The sequence below is a fragment of the Periplaneta americana genome, chromosome 9, assembly GCF_040183065.1.
Source record: "Periplaneta americana isolate PAMFEO1 chromosome 9, P.americana_PAMFEO1_priV1, whole genome shotgun sequence".
Taxonomy (NCBI): domain Eukaryota; kingdom Metazoa; phylum Arthropoda; class Insecta; order Blattodea; family Blattidae; genus Periplaneta; species Periplaneta americana.
Window position 1 is genome coordinate 86,737,365 of NC_091125.1, and position 21,756 is coordinate 86,759,120.

Here is a 21,756-nt window from a genome sequence, read left to right on the forward strand (position 1 = left end):
GCTACAAGTTTAGAAACTTGGCTGTAAATAATACGATCCTCAAATGTACTTTCTTCATCCACATTTAGATCTCCCCTCTAAACCGTGGACATGTTAACGATGTAAAAGATTTCTTGAAGGTATTTTAATTACGAAACGGTACCAACGGAGATGTAAATCCCAAATCGCTTGCGGATTGCTGTTGCTCACTCGTAAAGCCTTGGTTTTTCTGAATCGGCGCATGCGAGATGCGCAGACCTCGCACCTCGCAGCTATAGAAACCAATCACTATTTCTCGTGTAGTCCGGATTTGTGAGAGGCCGGGCCTCGCACCTCGCATGCGTCGGTTCAGAAAAACCAAGACTTTAGAGGGATTTCAGACGACCACAAAATAAGAAGCAGAGAATGAAGTTACACTGATATATCGTATGGAATATAGTGACATAGAAGGATGAGTTGGACATTTTTTCCAGATATGTTTTTTTTTTCTATTTAAGTTACAGTCATTTATTCCAATAAATGTAAATGCTGTTTCTATTTATTTACATTGTTTTCTCTATTCCTCTTAAAAGGAAAATATGAAATATCTTTAGTAACATTAAATGCTACTGGAATTATGAGGACATACTTGAACTCATCGCATGAAAATTAAACTGACTATTACACTTTTACTACGTCACATTACTTTTCACCAATAAAACGGTACGAAAGGACATCTTTCAACCAATCATGGCTGCTTATCGCACAATTTTATCGCGTCCCTAGCAATTGTTTATTTTTATCACTACCCTAGCATTTGTTTCTTTGTTTGCCAACATTTCAAACTGCACTAGTCTGGACGTCAAAAAACAGAAAATTACAAACCACTCCAGTCGATGCACAGCACTTTCAAATATGAGTCACATTGGCATTCAAGAACAAGAATTAATAAAGATCACTGGTCATAGCTATGAATCTTCCCTGAAACCCTATTTACAAATAAATGAAGAGCACCATTCGGAAATCCTGAATAAGTTGAAGGATACACCATGTACATCACCGAGTTCACTTCTTTTACGCACACGTCCAATATAACATCAACTGAACCACCAACCACTAAAACATTCAAATTTGAAAATTGTACCTACTTTCAATAATTGTTTCTTTTAAAATTATTCATGTTAATTAAAATGTTTCTTGTTTATTTCATCATCCCTAATTAAAACTTTTCTAACACTCGTTTATAATATTTAGGTTATGTTATAGCTTCTGCTATATGGTATTATGAATAGTTACGTATCAGAGATTGTTTAATACTAAGATTTATTGAAAATCATCTGTCAAGTGACGTTGATTACTGGGATCGGGATAATTGAAGTGGAATGCAACTGTTTTAATTAAATGAAACTGAAGCAACAAACCCTTCTTGACCAGTAACCATCCACAGAGTTCAATAAAGGTTCCATAGTTGGCACAACTGATAAAAAATCAGCTATTCATAACACACTACTGCCATCTACTAGCGTAATATTTATAACGTTGAGATGGTACAAATTTGAAGACAGTTTTATATTTTCGTAAACCAATTAATATTTTATTGTATTGGAGTACTTTGTTACTTCTAATCTTTATATACTTTCTTTTAATCGTGTAATAGTAAATTAAATCCCACTCGAGTTTTGATTTTCTCTAGAAAATCAAAACCTCTAGTGAGATTACTGTTGAAAAAACCGGTATATATTTAGCACAAATAATTTATTAAGTTCAGATTTGTTGTTCAGTTTGTTATGAGTGAATTCCTCTTAAACAGGGAGTAGTCTTGCAAGAGCAATTACAATTGAACAGTGTCAACAACAAAGGTTGTAAGTACCCAGAACAAATTTTTTTCAGGAGAGACGTTTTTATCCATCCAAATCATATTCTACTGGTAAAAACTGTGATTGCATACATTAACTAAGCTCTATTTCTATTTCGAATTTCAGCATATGATTTTTGTAGGTTATCGGGCTTCACACATGTAACTTGTTTTGACAACTACTTAAAAATGACGAATATGACTCTTACAACCGTTGTTGTTTACATTCTTCAAGTCGCCCTGGTTGGCAAGTTGGTATAGCGCTGGCCTTCTATGCCCAAGGTTGCGGGTTTGTCCAGAAATGGATTTGTTTTATTTGGATATACTCTGTCACCATCAACTATTTTGGGGACAATAAATGACAAAACCATTGCACAAGTTGATGACTGATAGTGCACACAAACATGTGTGCTCTACGATATAGTTTGGTATGTCCGCGTTGTCATACGTTTACCCTTTTTATCTCTGGTTTAACAGAAGTCAAGATTACAAGTATCCGAAATGGAGCCGAACTTGTTCTTGAAGACGGACCAATCGCACAATCCCTGGTTACAACCGTCGAGGCTAAGCGGATGTTCGTTGAGGTACAGCTGGACACGATACGGTTCTCCTGCTGTGCATCTGTAAGTAGACACAACCTCTGTTAATTTTCAGTTTATCATATTGGTCATTCGTATTGTATAGTTCTCATAACAACATTGTGATACAAATAAAATCGGGTATTTATTTAAGATGTGACTTCTTCAAACATTCGCGTGTCTTCTATTCAACTTATAATTAAAAAAAAAAAAAATTTCTTGGTACTTCCATTTAAAGTGACAAAAATAATTGGGCCTAATTGTATTCATCAAGTAATTCATAATAGGAGATGTTATTGCTGATATAATAGTTTTTAGTGAACTTGAAAGTAAATGGAAAAGAGTCTTCTCCATTAATTCAAGAATTGCATTGGGATATTTGAATACATTTAAAATAAAACTGACAATAATTGTTTACTTGTATCATGATGTTTTTAATAATACCATAACTGCTAAAGAAGGATTTTGGTGCTACCTTATTGGCGTATCTAATATTTAACGGAATCAATAATGGACAAGTTATTAGGACCGTAGACCAAACTCTTGTCAAATGAATCTTCTAAAATTCATAGTGGAATTGCGCAGCAAAATAAAACCCTTTGATGAAAGTGCAAAGGAAAGACACAAAACCAAATTGTGTCGTTAATATTCAACAAGAAGATAAGATATATAATGAATTCATTAAAAAAACCAAGTACCAGTACCGTACATGATAGACAGTTGGAGTGTAACAAGAATATATTTCAAACAATCTGAAGTCCCCAAAAGTTCGTGACGAAACTTATCTCAAATGCTGCGTAACTTCAAAGTCAGTGTATCATTGAAATGAAGGCTATTTTTTCAATTAGGGAAACTTACTAAGCTAATAACGTTAATCTTCCTAATTACATTTTGTTTATTTCTTCCCTAACAACTTTAATTAAAACCATCCCTTCTGCCACACACTTATTGGCGATACATTTTTCGGCTTGTTTCTTTCATTTTCTCTATGGTTTTAGGTTGTTGAGCAACTTTATTACGAATTTCGGAATGTACCCTTGTGGGTCGTAGGTTTATAGTACATTTTACAAATCTTGCTTAATTATGTAAATACTAATGGAAAAGAAGCTAATCGCAATAACCCTCCGTAAAGTCTAAAGCCATGGTTTTTCTAAACCGACGCACGCGACATACGATGTGCGAGGCGGTTCAATTCTATCGATAGAGAAGAAAACAAGTGTGAGTCAGAAATCTTTTGAAAATATGTGAAATGTGTATTGGGGAGAGTCGGCATTTCCAGCATTTGTTATAAGGTGAAACAATAAATTATATCTGTAATGTAATGTATAGGTAGCGAGATTTTATTGCCGAGAGCTAACGCTCTGAATCACCGCTAAGCAGGCTGTTACTTGCCCATGTTACTTTTCGAACGGGCCTTACTAACCCCAATCCATCTCTAGGCGTACACTCATTAGTAAACCCGAGTTAGGCGCATTCTCATCCATACCAAAGATTATGTCGAGACTTGCTGTACTTATAATATACAGGGTGAAATTAATTTTAAGAACAGAATATTTAGGTTGTAAGTAACCGAAAAGTTACATGTCATTTTTGTATTTGAATAACGGTTTAGCCGAAAGAATATAATTTGTATCTGAAGTTTGAATCTCATTTATGGTAAAACTGTTGGGTATTGAGACGTATGAGTGGTAAGATATCAACGCGAAGAACAAGCCGAAAAAAATATGCCTTTGTAATTTCTTCGAAAAATGCTTCATTTGTGTAATAACGTGCAAAATTAACCGATTAAAAACGTATTTACAGTGTGACGAAAGTTTAATCAGTTAATTTTGTATTTGTATATTTTTACACAAATGAAGTGTTTTTCGAAGAAATTACATAACCGGTACTTATTTTTGTTCTTCGCGTTGATATCTTACCACAATATGTCTCAGTGCCCAATAGTTTTACCATATATGGGAGTCAAACTTCAGACACAAATTATTTTTTTTTTTCGCTAAACCATTATTCAAATACCAAAATGACAAATGACTTTTTGGTTACTTACAACTTAAAATTCCGTTCTTAAAATTAATGCAGTTAAATACATACAGGCAACTCCATAAGTCCCTCTGACAAGTAAACACTCAGTGAATGCTTTAAATACGATTATAGAAATTACTGGATGGAATGATGTCGAAGTCTACAATGGGAAAACGGAAGATAAACCTGCCACAAGTGGTAACATTGCCTTAGAAGATATAATTTTATGGAGATAGTAAATCTGCGGCAGAGAATACCACTAAAAGGGACTATGAAATTATTGTTAATGGTCTAGGAAAGTAGCACAGAAGGAAAAATCTCAAGTGTTGAATTTTTGGAGTCTACAGAATAGAAAGAGACCGTCTGGTATGTAATGTAGGAATGTCTCTCATTAAGCCTCAAGAGATATCAATAATTTGGTATCTTCAACTTGATCCAACATCGTTCCTAGAATGGAAAGTCGACAGTTAAGTCGTTAGTCGTTTAACGGTGCATCGCACTTGGTAATAATAATAATAATAATAATAATAATAATAATAATCCTTAGCGAGACAGCCCATGGAAGGACAAAGCCGACCAGTCGACTGCTGGTCACACGTTCACATTCCTCAGCAGAGGTGAACGATTATTCAGCCATAACAAGGTATCGTGTTGTTAACATGATGATCCTCCATCCGTTATAGATGGTTTTCGTAACCGTATTTCGCTACCTAGCGTAGGTCCCCGAATTCCTCGAGATGCTGGGTGGGCACCGGTCTCATACACTGGCCCGAAATTTCATTGGGAAAATTCCCATGAGCACTCGAACCAGGGCTCATTCCGTAACGCGAGTCCTAGAAATGATGCCTTAGATTAGACCACAACGCTACGGCGCGGAACTGCACTTACTTGAAAAAGATAGCTGCAAAGTTGGTGGCGAATGGGCTGATGACCGAAGTCCTCCATTGCCGGTTCTTCATGGTTTCGTAATTGGTGTGTGTGAGGGCCTGCTGGTCCTCGGCGATGCCGAGAGGCGTGAAGAACAGCTGTAGCATAGTGGAATGGGTGAAGTATAGCACCGCCGCTGGCTGCTGCCCTCCTTTCTCTATGTCGCTGTAAGCACAATGGGCATTGGACGACTCGATACTTATGAATTTAACGACGATGTTTGCGTTAACGCACATGATTCATGTAGGTATGTTGAAACCTCAGAATTATTGTCTAAAGAACTTCTCGATTTGGGCATAGGCCTACATTTAAATAAAGGCTATGATGCTTCATCTGCCACTGTTTCGCATTTACAAAACCATTACAAAATTATGCGTCTATTTCAAATAAATTGCCATATTTCCACTATTTACAAAGTTACTAGATTCTCACGACATAATTGTCTACATCAGTTCCTATTACAGAAACTTATAAATAGGCCTACAATGAGAACTGAGAGTGTCACCATTAACATCATAAAGCTTTCCTCCTCATCTTTCTTAACGAAAAAGTATCTGCTACTGCTGAATGTTGTAGTTAATTTATAGTTATTAATACTATAAAACAAGAATTTTTGGCGTGTTGCGGTATATAGGCCTACTGTATTGATTTCTCTTGGCAGTATTTATGAAATTAGAGATTACAAAGAAATATCGTTAGATATAACATTGAATAAAGTACCATTTGGTGAAATTTTTGCATAAAATATTAAAGTTATCCATATTATAGTCTTTAAATGAAATTAAATTTAACACAGCTACATCAGCATGGTCAACCGCTTGCAGCCGCGAAAAGGAATCTGGCGATCTATTAGGTCTGCGGAAAAATTTCGAAAATAAAATATTGTTATTATTATTATTATTATTATTATTATTATTATTAATTTTTTATTTTCAATTTTATATTATAATTAAGTGAACTGCTGCTATTTTTTTATTTTGTTCTATTCAGGAGTTGTCTACGGTACATTATTATTATTATTATTATTATTATTATTTATTATCTGTAATAACATTTGAATGGATATAAATGATCGTATAACAGACGGTCTTGCAATTTCATTTAAAATCGCTGTATAATACGGAGTAAACGTAAAAGATAGTGTTGAGTTGTTATGTATATAATTTGCATAAACTTAATAGTTCAGTACTATTACTGGAAAATATTACTTGTTAGGTACTTTAGTGAAAACTGTAGCATAACCTCTTGAGTCGTGAGATATTTATTGTTTTATTTTTAAAGTTCAATAGCTATAATTCTACAGTTCAAAAAAAAGTCACTGACTTCAGGACAAATGCTGAAAAAATTCTGCAGTTTACATTTACGGCACAAATTCAGGTATATTATACTATATTTCGAGTCACTGCACATATATCTTATGTAAAAACCATGTATGAAGTATAGTGTAATATATTATAATCTAAAGACTCAGGAAGCTATAGCAAGAACATACTGTACGACTACTGCATTTCAGAGTGTGTTTTATGTTTTAGAAACAAACGAAAGAAACTTAAAATTGTCGAAGAAAAGAGAACATTCCAACCTAAACTAGAAGAAAATTTTTCTGTAAAAGAACAGGAGAGAGAAACCAAAATATCGTATGTACTTTTAGGAATAGAATTTGACTCTTGATGAACAAATACAGTATAGCAAATTTCAAGGAGCTACAACAATCGCTACGTTAAAGAATTTGAAATGGAAGCTCTCCAGCTGATCAGTTAGCAACATATCGATGAATTGAAAACTTCGAGAGTTTGTTAGGAAGTACGTAAGTTTAGATTTCATTAAACGCAGAGTTTTAAAGAGATGGGGAATTAATGAAGTGTCAAAATGTCAACTACTTGGTAACAATAAGATGACTAGAAATTCCGATTACTGTTTCTCTTTCTCTTTTAAGTCATGAGAAGAAAGTGAGTGAAATTCATGTCAAGTTTCTAACAATTTTAGTTCTAAAATGAATTATTGAGAATATTCTTTGGCTTCGGATTAGAGCACAGATATTGCTGGAATTACTGAGCTTATGATGTTTGTCGGAACAATAATTGTGACGTTGTAAGTCGAGGCGAACTTCTTGAGCTCCTCTTTTAAATGTAGTTAGGAGAAGTTCTCAGAAATGTTCTGTAAATTCAGTGATCGTGAGGTAATACTCGTAATACAGGGACACTTAAGGACCTCGAAGGAAACTGCGAATTCTCTAGTGTATTATACACCCGAAAATATTTTTTGTAGAACAATTTTAAAATAAAAGTAAGCCATAATTTGAAGATTATTGTAAACATAGTCAACACTATTCGTGATTGAAATAAACACAGATGCATAGAAAATTTATTTCGTTTTTAGAGAAATTAATGGCTGATTATTTAGATATTCCTCTACATACGTAGGCCTATATGAAACCCGATGGTTGAGGACAGGGATAAGTCCACCGCTGAGGAGTAACGGTTGGCAAGCCTGACCGTCAAACGAGCGAACCCGGATTCGAATCTTGGTTGGTTGGCACAAGTTACTTGGTTGTGATTTTTCCCGAGTTTTTCCCTCAGCCCATTAAGAGCCAATGCTGGCTAAGTTTCGGTGCTGGACTCTGGACTAATTTCGCTGGCATTATCACCTTCCTATCACTCAGACGCTAGATAACCATAATAGTTGATAAAGCGTCGTTAAGTAAGCCAATTAAAAGGTATAGGGATAATTATGCTGTATTTTTTCGATCTAAAAATAAAATTCTTACATTTATTAAAATTGAAAATCTGGGAAAATAATTCGAAAGTGGGCTGCAAGACATCGAGTACCGGTACCTAAGTTCATTTGCTTTAAACTGATATAACATGGCAGCTGAACACACTGAATATGAAAGTGTAAGGTGGAATAAGACTATTTCCTAGTTAGTTGAACATACAGATTGATTCCACAAACAACGTAAAATATTTGAGTGTTATTTAAGTAAAAACAGTGTAACTTACTTTCCATCGTGTACAGAATTAAAGGATGAAGAGAAGGAAAATTTAGGCTACATTTCATAGAATTCATGGAACTGATATCTGAAGTTCATAAGATATTCCAATGATGATTTCGTGATTTTGATAATTTTCATCCTAAACTTAATTAGTTCAACAATATCATGGACACAAATAAATTGGCAGTCTCCGATCTCTGATCGGAATTATGTGAACTCCAGCCGGATCTATTTTTATTAAAAAAAAAGAGACAAATCCCCAGATGAATATTGGAAGATTTTATCAAAAGAGAAGTACCTACCCTAATCTTAAGAAGTTTTGCTCTCATGAGTCTTTATTTAGAAGTACTTATGAGTGTGTGTTTTTTCGACTTCGAAATTAATATCGAAAGTGAAATGTAACATTAACAGTTCTATTCAAGAATTATACGTACAACTTTGTAAACAAAATTGAAAATTGACTTACGAGAAAATTCTTTCAAGAAAACAATGTCAACAACCCCAGTTGTGAAGGCATCATATTAGTTGTTTTCTGACATTATAGAATGTATTCGATAGACTATATTAACATACCCTCATTATAAGTTTGTATTAATATGAATTGGTCCATGATATTAACTCTTAAAAATGATACCAAGCCAAGGTGTAAGCTTTATAGTCACTGCATTCTCCATTACATGACGGATATTTACCCTCGAGTTCAAAAAAGTTTGGACCGCATTGCTATCTATCATTAATTTCAATCTGTAACGCCAAATCATCGAATATAATACATTACTTAAGAATTGTTTGAAAATGCTTTCTTCCTAATGTTTTACATGGACACTTGTCTTATTAATGCAGACCTATAGAGTTGGTTTTAAATACTATTTTCAACGTCCACTCACTCACCTGAACCGATCGAGGAAATCCTTAATTGGAGGACAACCCACTTTCATGTTAAGATCATTGCCATATCCGTGGTTGTAGTACCCCAGTAGATCCTCTCTGTATTCCAAAAGCTAAAGCAGAGAGGCTTAATGTGAGATTCTCGTAAAGGGTGTGCCGATAACAGACAATAGGCCAACTGCTACCATCAGCAACTCCATCACCAGGATCAGCATCTCCACAACCACTATCATCACTAGAGATAGGATTTTATGCCCTAAAAATGGGCAAAATATGCAGTATAAAATATGCATTATTGACCTAAAAATTCCATAAATATGCTCTGTAATATAAAAAAAATATGCCATAACAAATTTAAATACTGTTCTCCAACCAGGAGATCAACCGTGAAAGGAATGTGCTTACTATTGCGTTATCTATTGGAGCGAAGTAGATAGATAATATTACCGTTATAACGTCAGTTTAAAAACCATGCGCTCTCCTGCATATGTTGTTTCCTGTATGTAGAGATTAAAAGACCAGGAGATTAACAGTGATCTAATTTTGTAACTAGGGTAGTATCAATATGTGTGTATCAATGTTATTGTTAGTGCTGTGAGAGCTAGCCAATATAGATACGAGTACCCTCGTGTGGGACCTTATTACATCAACATTCATTCACAGCATTACCCCGCTTCGTCTCAGTCCCCAAAGAATTTCTCGTGGTTGGAGTACAGTATATTTTTATATATTTAAAGATAAAACACACATGTTAGGTCAATATAGTTTACTTTGGAGGTATAAACTATACCTACAGGGTTGTTTCCGATCTCTGATAACGAATTTGAATGATATCATGTGCGTCAGAAATCACGACAGCTGAACTGCGGCGAGAGGTGACAGACCAGTAGTGAATGATTTTATAATCAGAGTGTACGGTGTATCACAGTAGCAATGCCCAAAAATTCGAGCCTTTTTGGGAGGAGTACATAACAACTTTTTCCAATGCCATGTAGAGTTACGTGAAAATCATAGGTATTGCAAATCACGTGGTTTCGTTATTTCCAAGAAAGGCATCTTGTGCGTACCTAATGAGACTGGCAAAGCTCGGATGGGATTAATTCCAGAGTGGAAAAAGCAAGCAAATCCAAACCGTCACAAGTCGCCGCACCCCACCAGATGATACAAATTAATTCCATTCGAGCTTTACCAAGCTTATTAAGTACACAGAACATGCCTTTCTTGGAAATAACGAAACCTCGTTTATTCCGTATAATTACTTTAAAAACCAACAACTTTAACGTAGACTATCAGCCCACATGTCCGGAATTATATGTTTCCAAATAGTTTTCCTCTAACATAGTTTTTTTTTTAATTTCCCACAAATTTACTTATCCTGACTTACGCCCTTAAAAATCCGATTTAAGTGTATAAAAAACTTCAAAATGTAAAAATATGCTGAATATGACCAATAGATTTTTAAAATGTGCTCTATTGGATTATAATTGCCAAATATGCACAATATGCTCTAACAAAGTACCTTAATTTAATTAGTTTTTTCCTTCTTCGTAAAATGGATTTCTGTATATTTTAGCAACTCATTGACCATATAAAAATATGCTAAATCATGAAAATTCTAGCCCTAATCATCACTAATACTGTTGTCTCTACCATTATCATAATCATTATCAGCACCACCACTAATACTGCTGCCCCAATAATCGCCAACACTATCAAAACCATCACAATTACTTTCACCACCACCACCACCACCACCACCACTACCAACACCACCACCACTACCACCACCACCACTGTTGCTTAACTAGTCATTTATTAAAAAATTAGATATATACATAATCAAATGAATATTGTAAGCAATAAATTAATGTACAGTAATGGCAAAAAAAAAAAAAAAAAAAAAAATCGGACCGACCCTTGTAGCTGATTTCAGAGCCTTGTTCACTCAGAGCACGGTAGACTGGTAACTAAGACTTTCGTGGTTCGAATCCTCCCTGGGAAGGAAACTTTTTTTGTTCCTTATTAAAATTTATTCCCAATACTTTTCGATTGCTGGTAAAATTCATGTACTGGGAATAATAAGTTAATTAAGTAGTAAAATATCGCTGCAATTGTACTTCATTATTTTTTTCATTATATTTCCAGATGTTGATTTTAACTGCATTCCATAATTGAATTTTGAAAATAATTTGTGAGGAGCATGCCATGAGAATGCCACTTCGACATAACAGGTCGAGTGTAAACCAAGGGAAGCACATATTTCCTAAAGAGGATATACAACTTTTCATTTATTTCACGCAGGAAATTAGAGCCAGAAATGTCCCTAGAATTCAGTATTGAAGACTTGAATTAATAACCTGTCAGGATACTCTGTATGTACACAGTAGCATAGCTGGATTGTCCCGCGATCATTGGGTCATGTTTTAGAAGCACTTACTTGCAATTCTTCCTCCGAGAAAGCAGCGCACCATGGAGAGAGCTTGCTTATATGCCAGCCTTTGTCAAATCTGCACATATCGTACATTTCACTCACTTCGTCTGCAAGCAAACAAAATTACACAAGATATTTCATCTCATTAATTTTATGTAGTAATAGTTAAAGTAATTTTCTCCAATCGTATTACTTCATCATCAGCATTATCATGAGTATCTTCTTCCTTATTAGTTCGTATATCATCATATTTTATTCTCTTCTATTAACATAATCTTATTCCACATTTTATTCAGTATCTTCATCACTATCATCATTTTAATCATAAACTTCATCATACTGTTTCCATCCACATCTCCATCACTGTCTTAACAGTCCTCTTAATTTCTATAATCTTTTTTAGAATAATCTTCAGTTCCGTCTTAATTTTATGTATTTATTTATCTCCCAGCAAATTTTTCTCGGGGAGTTCTCTGTAAGAGATATCTCTTATCACTAGGGCCCAGATTTTTAAGATTTTTACACACTCACGCACGCATACACATCACGCACACACATATTGGGCATCGCTGAAACTTTGTGTGTTAATTTGTCACATATTTATAAAAGCAATTCCGAAGTTTTGTTTCACATAAAAATGCATATTTATGATGTTGTAACATAAAACCACATATTTTGACGAAAATATGTAAAATGCAAATATTTGGTGTTTCTTTGTCGTTAAATGCACTTTTAAGTGAAACTATTTTTTTAGTCACATTTTAAAAATGAAAATGCATAAAAATACATGTTTTGGACTTCTGCCTTACTTTTCGTATATTGGGCTCTCCAATAAACTGTGTACTGTGCGTCACTTCCTGAAAACCTGAGTGCGAAACAATGGCTGCGTTCAGCCGGGACAGCGCTAATTCACCTATTCATTTTTGCTGAGTTACAGCAGATGTGAGTGGCTGAACGACCAAATTCTAAAATGTCCGCTTGTTTACAAAGAAACATATTGTTTCGTCTACTCCGAAATATGACACCATTGTTTGTTGTCTACCACCTCAATTTTCGCTGGCTCGCAGCAGGCTTGCAGCGAAAAAAAAATTGCTGTCGGTCAGCTAGGCGTTCAATGCTGTCGCTAATTCAGCGCTACACAGCGCTGTCCCGGCTGAACGCAGCCAATAATTAGCTTCATTCAAGTATGTTAAACTTGCAACCTTCGATGTGAAACGAACATTTTCACGCTATAAAGCTTTATTTTATGAGAATCGTCAATCATACACTACCGAAAACAACTTGAGAATGGTCTTCGTAATGCACTGCAACTCCCAGATATAAATATATCATTACATGAAAATTGACATTATTGAACTATTTGTCACATAATTATTAATTAATATTTCAGCATAAATGCATACATTTTTTCAACATTTTTCACAAATAAAAACCCCTAATAGGCTACTATTTATATTGGTACCAAAGATTTACCATTGGGATCCTTAGCTTTCTTTTACTTACAAAAGAAGCAATGTGAATAATTTTTATCCCTTTTGAAGGTCAGTGCAGTTCCGTTCGGTTTCACCGTCGAGCCTCAGATTTAATGGTCACCGCGGTAACCACACCAAGAGCGACATACGTACCAATCGTGAGAATTCTGTTAAAACCCAGTCTCTGTGATACAGTCTCTTGCAGAGCTGTCATGAGAGCTCCAGTGTCAAACTTGTCCCTCTCATCTGCGGTGTCTGGATTCTCGTCCACGTCATCAAGCCATTTCTTGCAGGCTTTGTATGGCTGAAATGGAGACAATGTAAATTAGGTTTTTGTATAGCCCAGTCAATCGGAAAATTTAAAACAGAAATATGAACATGCATAAATTCTTTCAGTATGAGGTGGTAATAGCGAGATAAACTCGTAATCCGAGCCTCCATTCGGGCGTGGATTCGAATCCCACCTGAGCTGATTATCTGATCGGAGTTTTCCCGAGGTTGGTTTCCGCAACTGGTAGTCGAATGTCAAGTAATCTCGTGAAGAATGGTCGACCTCATCTCTCCAGAATACTATCTCGCTATCATCAATTCCACTAATGTTAGATAATCTTACAGTTGAAACAGCGTCATCAAATAACTGCCCATTCGGGCGTGGATTCGAATCCCACCTGAGCTGATTATCTGATCGGAGTTTTCCCGAGGTTGGCTTCCGTAACTGGTAGTCGAATGTCAAGTAATCTCGTGAAGAATGGTCGACCTCATCTCTCCAGAATACTATCTCGCTATCATCAATTCCACTAATGTTAGATAATCTTACAGTTGAAACAGCGTCATCAAATAACTGATCAGAAATTAATAAATTAGTTTTTATGTAAATAGTGAAGTCCAGATCATCGTTCTGGAATTGCTTTCTACAGGTTGCCCCAGGAGGGATCTAAAATACTTCAGCATATAGCCTAGTTAGCTTAATCTACATCGATTTAACTTGATACAAGCTGCCTATGTCTGACATTTAACGATTGACTATATTGATGGGTGAACATTTAAATGGAGAGATGCATATACACGTAGTCTATTTGTACGCTTTAGAAGAATGTGATATGATACATTATTGAAAATGCTGTATCTTGTTTTTATAATACATTTATTTAAACACAAAATCGGTAAGAAAGTAAAACAATTATTGCACAAGACAAATTACTGAGATAACCCTTATAGATTCCATGAACTGTACTGCAACTGCAACAGTAGTGTAGGAATTTATGTTTATATTTATATTTATATAATCGCTAACCTTGATGCAGTCGAAGCGTGGTGCCGACCACACAATCTCATTCTAGTGCCTAGATCACGAAAGCATAGAGTTATATCTTCATGGCTCCTAAACGGAATATGTGCTCATGGTATCACAGAAAGAAATCAAACAAACTTTATTAAATTTCGGAAAACGTATTATGTGTATTTTTCGTGTTAAATTTTATATTACCTCGTTAACATGTTTCAGCCTGTTATCGGCCATCTTCAGAACTGGTTGTTGCTGGTCTTGGCGCCTTTTGTTTGTGTTTACTGTGGGGGTGTGTTTGTGTAGTGTAATGTGGAGTCAAAGAGTGTGTTCTGAAATTGGATCTGTTTTGTGTGTCTATATATTTCGTGTTGTTCTAAAGTGTTTAGTTTCTGCTTTTTGGTTGAATGTATAGAATTTTCATGTTTGTGTTGATGTCTCTGTAGGTGTGGTTAGCATTTGTGATGTGTTCTGCATATGTGGAAGTGTTTTGTAGTTTTGTTATGGCTGTGATGTGTTCTTTGTAACGTGTTTGAAATGATCTGCCTGTCTGTTCTATGTCGAAGTTGTTGCAGGTGTTGCATTTGAGTTTGTATACGCCTGTGTGGTTGCATTGTTTTTTGTGTTGTTTGTGTGTTGAGATGTTTTTGTAGAGTATTATTTATTATGTATGCGATGTTATATTTAATTTCTTGAATGGGGTTGCAGTCTTGTGTGTGTTTTTGTTTTCGTATGTTAGTGTGATGTATTTATTGTGTTCTTATGTTTGTGTTGTATTCTTATGCTTTTTGTGATTGTGTTTTGACTTTCTTATTATGCTGTCTATTATGTTGGGGCTATATCTGTTTTCTTGTGCTATGTATTTGGTTGTGTTCAGCTCTTCTTTTTCGTTTTCCGAAGTGATATAGTGTTAAAAGTTGTGTAATCAAAAGTTGTGTTCAGTTTTAAAAGTAAAGGTGTTACAAAATAAATTAAAATTAATTACTTAAAAAAAGTTAATGAAAATTGGACTTGGCAATGAAAATGATAATATGAATGGTGTAAAAATAAAAGTATCCCCTTACCTTAATAAGCAAATCATCGTCTAAGGGCTCCGGGAACTCAATTCCCATGCCTGTGCCAAACAGGCCGTCCGTAAATGCGAAGGCGCTGGCACCCGTGCGCTGCTTCGTGGTGAATCTCACCTAAAAGCATTTCCAGTGTTTCAGCTTGCGAAATTTCTTGTATTAACTTATTCGATTAATGACTTCGAACCCAAGGAACCGGAGTTAGATCCGCGGTGGATTCTGTGACTTTTTTGTTGCATAAAATACTTCGGGTCTTTTCCTCGAGTACTTGGTTTCCTCTGCCACTATCGTTCAACGATTGCTCCAAAGACTTTTTGCGTTTCCTTTCATCTGTTGTAATGTTATAGTTGGCTAATCTCTTCCCAGAAATTGCTAATATAGTTACTGATGTTCCTTTTTATTTCTTCCAAATTTCACTCTGTCATAGATTCCTAATTTCTTACAAAACATTATATTATATAAAAACCTTGTCTATACGCATGATGATGTTGATGATGATGATGATGATGATGATGAAGATGATCTGAAATACGATTGTCTCAGTTCAATGAAGTTGGTAGCCTTTAGTTTTGAGCTGATTTTGTGAATGATTACTTTGAAGAGATCCTGACTGGGTGTCTGGTTGAGCAGCGTTGGGAATCGAGCCTGGAAGCGCTGAGCGAGGTTGTAGTGGTCAGCATAACCCTGCGAAGTCAAGTCACTCTTCACCGATGTAACCACTTGCAATGTCCACCTTTTGAGATTTTCCAGATCCTGAGCGCATAGTCTGCCCCCTACAACAGGCAACAAGCAAACCGTGTCCGTTATTGCTATCCATCTATACTTCGTTTCTGGGATCTGTAGAGTATAGGAGACGAAACAAGTCTTTTGCGCAAGTGGTGAATGGAGGGGGCCAGTACAATGACTGCTTTGGGGGAAGGATTGTTTGAATAGAGCGAGCGTCTGCAGAGAAGAGACCATTTCTATCTGAACTGAAGATGCCACCGCGCATCTTACCCCTTAGAGGCCAAGAGCCGATGCAGCCCGCAACATATTCCCGCACTGCTAGGCTCCGCTCATTCGCTTGTCTCAGTCTCCACCCGAATGTGCTGACTAACTCTACAGATTCCAGAAACGAAGTTATAGTGCTCAGTCTATATCATGTTCATCATGCATTTTCTTTTAAAGATAAAATTAAATTTCAGTTTATAATATTTACACTACATAGCACATATTTTTTTATCTTAGTTGTTACATCGGTGTAGAAGGATAAGAATTCAATCTCTGGCAGATCTATAGCGGACAAAGAGATTGACAGTAAGCGTGTTCCGAGTTTCCTTGCCATTATCATTCCACTATTATCTTCTTATCGCTTTGTCACCATTTCATCATATCTATATATAGCTACAAAACTCACTCTGATCAACTTCGTGGTGAGAGACAATCTTGTCGCGGAGGTCGTATAGGTTTTGCATCAGCGGGATCTGATCTGCGTCTGCGTATCTCGTACCATGGCGAGCTAGCAGCCAGAACTGCACAGGTTGACATTCTGAAAAAACCAGTCCTGATTACTAAGAATCTCACATTTCCCACTTATACAGATATGTATACTGTAGTTGTCCTCGGTAATATACAAGGTGGAAGGGAATTAAATTTGGTCTTTTTGAGAAATTAATCGTGGAGGGGAGTTGAGGCTGGTCCACAATAAACAGGGAACGGAAACGAGAACGGAAATATTGTTAAAATAAATGTACTTAAATGTGAGCGTTCACAATTAACGAGAAGCTTGCCGGAGCCCGGAAACGGGAACGTGAAAGTTAATTGTGAATTCTCATATTTAAATACATTTATTTTAACAATATTTCCGTTCTCGTTCTTGTTGTCGTTTCCGTTCCTGGTTTATTGCGCACCAGTCTCTAAACAAAAAGGTTTAACATCTTTGTGATCGTTTGCGAACTGTTTTTGAGTTACTCATACAAATATAAGCGACAAAATTGGGACACCTGTTCACGTAACAGTAGCGGTGGAGTAGCAAAATTATGTACGTTAATCTACTGTAGAAAGATTCAGCAACCTAACGAGTCACAGAGGGACATTGACGGCTGTGCATTTCCTCCTTCTCGCTCAAGTCTTATTTGCGACTTGTTTCTACCGTCACTGAATGCCGGTAGCAACGTCTTCCTGTCACACACTTTGTGGATGATCTTCAATGAAATTACGGCCAAAAAGTTCATGTTACACAACATACCAATAAAGAAAACATTTTTATTATACTTTATTTACAAAATCCCCCAACATCACTTCTCCAACGTCACCCATTTTCCTGTAATACGCATTCCAAATTTCAACTAAATGCTAATTTTCTCAAGGCCTGTTCATAAAAGGTCACAATTATATTAAACTTTTATGTTTAACTCTCTGTCCTGATTAATTACTCAAAGGGGCACTTTTTAGTTCCCTTCGACTCTGTAATGGTTACCGTGTTTGTATTATTTTTTTAGTTGCTCATTTAACGACGCTGTATTAGCTACTAGGTTATTTAGCGTCGATGGGATTTGTGATAGCGAGAAGGTATTTGTCGAGATGAGGCCGAGGATTCGCCATAGATTACCTCACACTCGCCTTACTGTTGGGGAAAACCTCGGAAAAACCCAACCATGTAATCAGTCCAAGCGGGAATCGAAGCCGCGACCAAGCGCAACTCCGGATCGGCAGACGAGCGCCTTAGTCAACTGAGCTACGTCATAAATTAATAACATATCATGATATTTCTGAACTGTGAAGGACTTTGTAAGTTTGTTTGTCGAATACCTGCACTGAACTGCCATCCGCTCGGCTGGAGACCTATAGATAGGGAGCTTGAACTCAGCTGATCTGTGCGTCTTTGCAGATTATTGTCAGCAGCATGAATCCTGCTGAACATGTTGCCACGTCTCTCACGCCAGAATATTAGCAATTTTAAGAATGCATTGTTATTTAATTTCACGAAACCGTAATAGAACACACAAATATTTATTGAAACTAATATTAACTCTGCTAGATATACCTACTGATGTAATTGTTTTCGTAATTTTACTAACGATATAAGCAGTATAACGCAAATAAAATAAGGAAAGAAAAATTTTTGGGTAAACTATAAAGTTTTGATCCTACGAGTATGTTATATGAACATTTTTTTGATCCTGTAGGTGTAGACAGTCCCCGAAGACTGTGAAAAGGACGGCACTTCTACCCCTCACACTCTGTATAACCACTGAAACTTTCTTTTATTGTTTTTGTATGTTTCTAAACACACAATAAGTGTTCATGTTAATAATGCGTTTTAGGCCTATTTTATAAATAATCTCACGATCTCCGCCTCAGGTCTTAAACCCGACCCCAGTTTGGGAACCACTGTACTATACAATTTTTAAATTGGATCCTGTGTGTGTTAATTACCCAACAAATTTAATTTATACAGATTTTAATGTATTAACTATTGAAGAAATTTATAAATATAGTTTACTAACTTACCACCACAGAAATAAAAAAAAAAACATAAATCTAATCGACATGAATATCATACTCGAAGACAAAAGTCTACTTTCCCATTAATTGAGCCTAAATGTCATGCAAGTGCAGCTCTTAAACATGGTGCTAGTTTCGGCCCAAGACTTTATAATAAAATTACAAACCATTTTATAAATTTGAAATATTTAAAATTGAAGCTTTTAAAAAAAGAAATTTACAAAATTATTTATGATATATAATATTAACAAATATATTATTTTACCTTTTATTTCTGTCGACTATATTAATGTTTTTATTGAACATCACTGGCTTCTGTCTGATTGTCAATTTATATTAAATGTGTATTTTTTCTCTTTTTCTCTTTCTTATTTTTGTTTTTGCTCTTGTGTGTTATTTATTGGTTTGAATTAAGTTACTTACTGTATTTAGTAAACTGTCCTTGTAAATTTTATGTTATATTATTGGCTAAGACCACACCATACACGAGCATGGCTCTTACGGTAGTGGCTAGAAAAATGTTTGTTTTATAAATTTAATTTCTACTCGCTAGCTAGCTAGTTAAATAAATAAAATTAAATTAAAATACGTACGATCAACGACGACTGGGTTCGCCGTCATGTTGTTCACTTTTTCATAAGCTGTTGCACTTCCAAACAGCAGGTATGGGTCTGTCATATCCGCGTAGCAATAGTCTGTGTCCTGTGCAGCCCCGGCGGCGACCAGAAGAGGCACCAGCAACATAGGCAGCAACATAGTGAACGGTCCTACGCATTAAGAAGCACATTTAATAAATACTGGAAATTCAATATAGGAAAGAGTGAAATAGATTCATTGTAGACAACAAAGCATTTCTTACTGTCTAAAAGTGAAGTATTGTCCAAACATACCGACACGAATATGTACACACCAGTGATTAGATCAGTTATAAATGGATGTGATATTTTGGATTATGACAAATGTCATACAATAGTATATTATGAAATAAGTTCATAATGTTATACGTTATGGCACGAGTCAATTTTTACGAAACGAGCGAAGCGAGTTTCCTAATTTTGACGAGTGCAGTAATTGTATAAATTTATAAACGTGTTTCTTAAGTCATTTTTTTGTACATCAGCATGCAATAGAGGGGGAAAGGAACTGACCACTCTACCCCATTATCTCCTGGCCTAGTTTCCTCATAAGTAGTGTCTTTTTGGTATAATTTGTGATATTCAGACCTGTTTTCGTACAGTTGACTAAACAATAACAACATTATAAAACAATTAATAAAGAAATAACATCAGATTTCTAATGATGGGTAGTTATATATCATGATCTGTGAAGAAAGCGGTTGCTGTGACAATAGTGATGTATTTAATATTATAGCATGGTAAATCGTTTCATAATATTAACATTATGGCACAACATGGCTAATGAGAAAGACAGGCCACGACGCGACGTCACATTCTTAGTCATAAGATGGCACGTGACTCTGATTCGCTCCGTAGCCTGTCTTTCTCATTAACCACACAGAGTTCGACGCCGATTTCGTCTAGAATTCAACGTGGATCCACCTACGTCGAAATCAATTTTGCAGGGGATAGAACTCTTAAGACAGGATCCTTGATTACACAAAACGGCAAACATCTCAAGAAAAAAACCGAAGAAACGGTCGATAGTATACGAACTGCATTCAACCGTAGCCCAAGAAGTCTATTAGGCAGACTAGTCATCAGTTACAGATTCCCAAATAAACTGTTCATGACGGTCTTAATAAACGGCTCAAACTACGTGCATACAAGCTCCAGCTTCTTCACCGCATTCACCCGAACGATAGAAGATTAAGACAAAATTTTGCGATTGAAATTCTGCAACACATTGACGAAAACTCTTCATATCTTGAGGAAGTGGTATTGAGTGATGAAGTTACATTCCATCTCTGCTCTAAAGTTTAACCGTTAACCGCCGTAACTGCAGCGTATGGGGGTCAGAGAACCCTCGAGCTGTAGTGGAACACCAAGAGACACGGGAAAAGTTAATGTTTGGATGGGGTTAATGCACAGTGCAATTATTGGTCCATTCTTCTTTTTGGAGAAAACCGTGACAGTGCACAGTTACACTAATATGCTAGAAAATTTCGCTGTGCCCCAAATTCCGCTTGGATCAACATTTCAACAAGACGGTGCTCCACCACATTATCACCATGATGTCACCAGTTTCTTTCATAGAAATTTTCCTTGTCGTTGGATTGGAAGAGGGAGACCCAAAGCATGGCCACCAATGTCTCCTGATCTGACTCCATTGGATTTTTTTGCCTGGGGTTTCATCAAGGACTTTGTGTATCAACAATATCCAATCCAAAATTTGAAAAAATTGAGATAACACATAAAGTTAGCAACTGACCGCACAACGCTTCAAATGTTGCAAAACACTTGGAGGGAATTGGAATATCGTTTGGACATTTGCAGAGCAACAAGAGGTGCTCACATTAAGATATTATACTTAACTGGATGTAAAACTGAGAGAGTTTTATAGAACATTAAAACAAGTTTTCAGTTAATTACTCTCATGATTAAATCAGGGTTTTTCTTTATTTCTTGATACCTCTAGCTCAGACACGGTGTATAATAAACATGTGCACATTTAAAATATTAGCAATTTATTTTATTCGATACTGCAGTTAAGAATACGCCGTACAGAAATTAGTATTTCATATGAAAATGTACCCAATTTTGTAAGGCACTTCGCGTGAAATTGTTTCCTCGTTGCTTGAAAAGGGTTTATTTATTTGCTTATGTAAGCACAAAACGTCA

At 35.8% G+C, this 21,756-nt stretch overlaps 1 protein-coding gene across 1 annotated transcript in view; it reads right to left on the reverse strand.

The window, feature by feature from the left end:
* Positions 1-725: 725 nt before the first annotated feature.
* Positions 726-21,756, reverse strand: part of LOC138706196 (multiple inositol polyphosphate phosphatase 1-like) — a 38,424-nt gene continuing 17,393 nt past the window's right edge. Inside the window, exons 2-10 of the mRNA XM_069835219.1 lie at positions 19,552-19,725; positions 16,869-17,000; positions 16,067-16,245; positions 15,470-15,589; positions 13,277-13,427; positions 11,658-11,758; positions 9,224-9,333; positions 5,302-5,505; positions 726-2,434 (exon numbers count right to left, since the gene is read on the reverse strand). Of these exons, the coding sequence (XP_069691320.1) occupies positions 2,284-2,434; positions 5,302-5,505; positions 9,224-9,333; positions 11,658-11,758; positions 13,277-13,427; positions 15,470-15,589; positions 16,067-16,245; positions 16,869-17,000; positions 19,552-19,714 (1,311 nt within the window). The 5' untranslated portion in view covers positions 19,715-19,725 and the 3' untranslated portion in view covers positions 726-2,283. The remainder of the gene's footprint in view (positions 2,435-5,301; positions 5,506-9,223; positions 9,334-11,657; positions 11,759-13,276; positions 13,428-15,469; positions 15,590-16,066; positions 16,246-16,868; positions 17,001-19,551; positions 19,726-21,756) is intronic.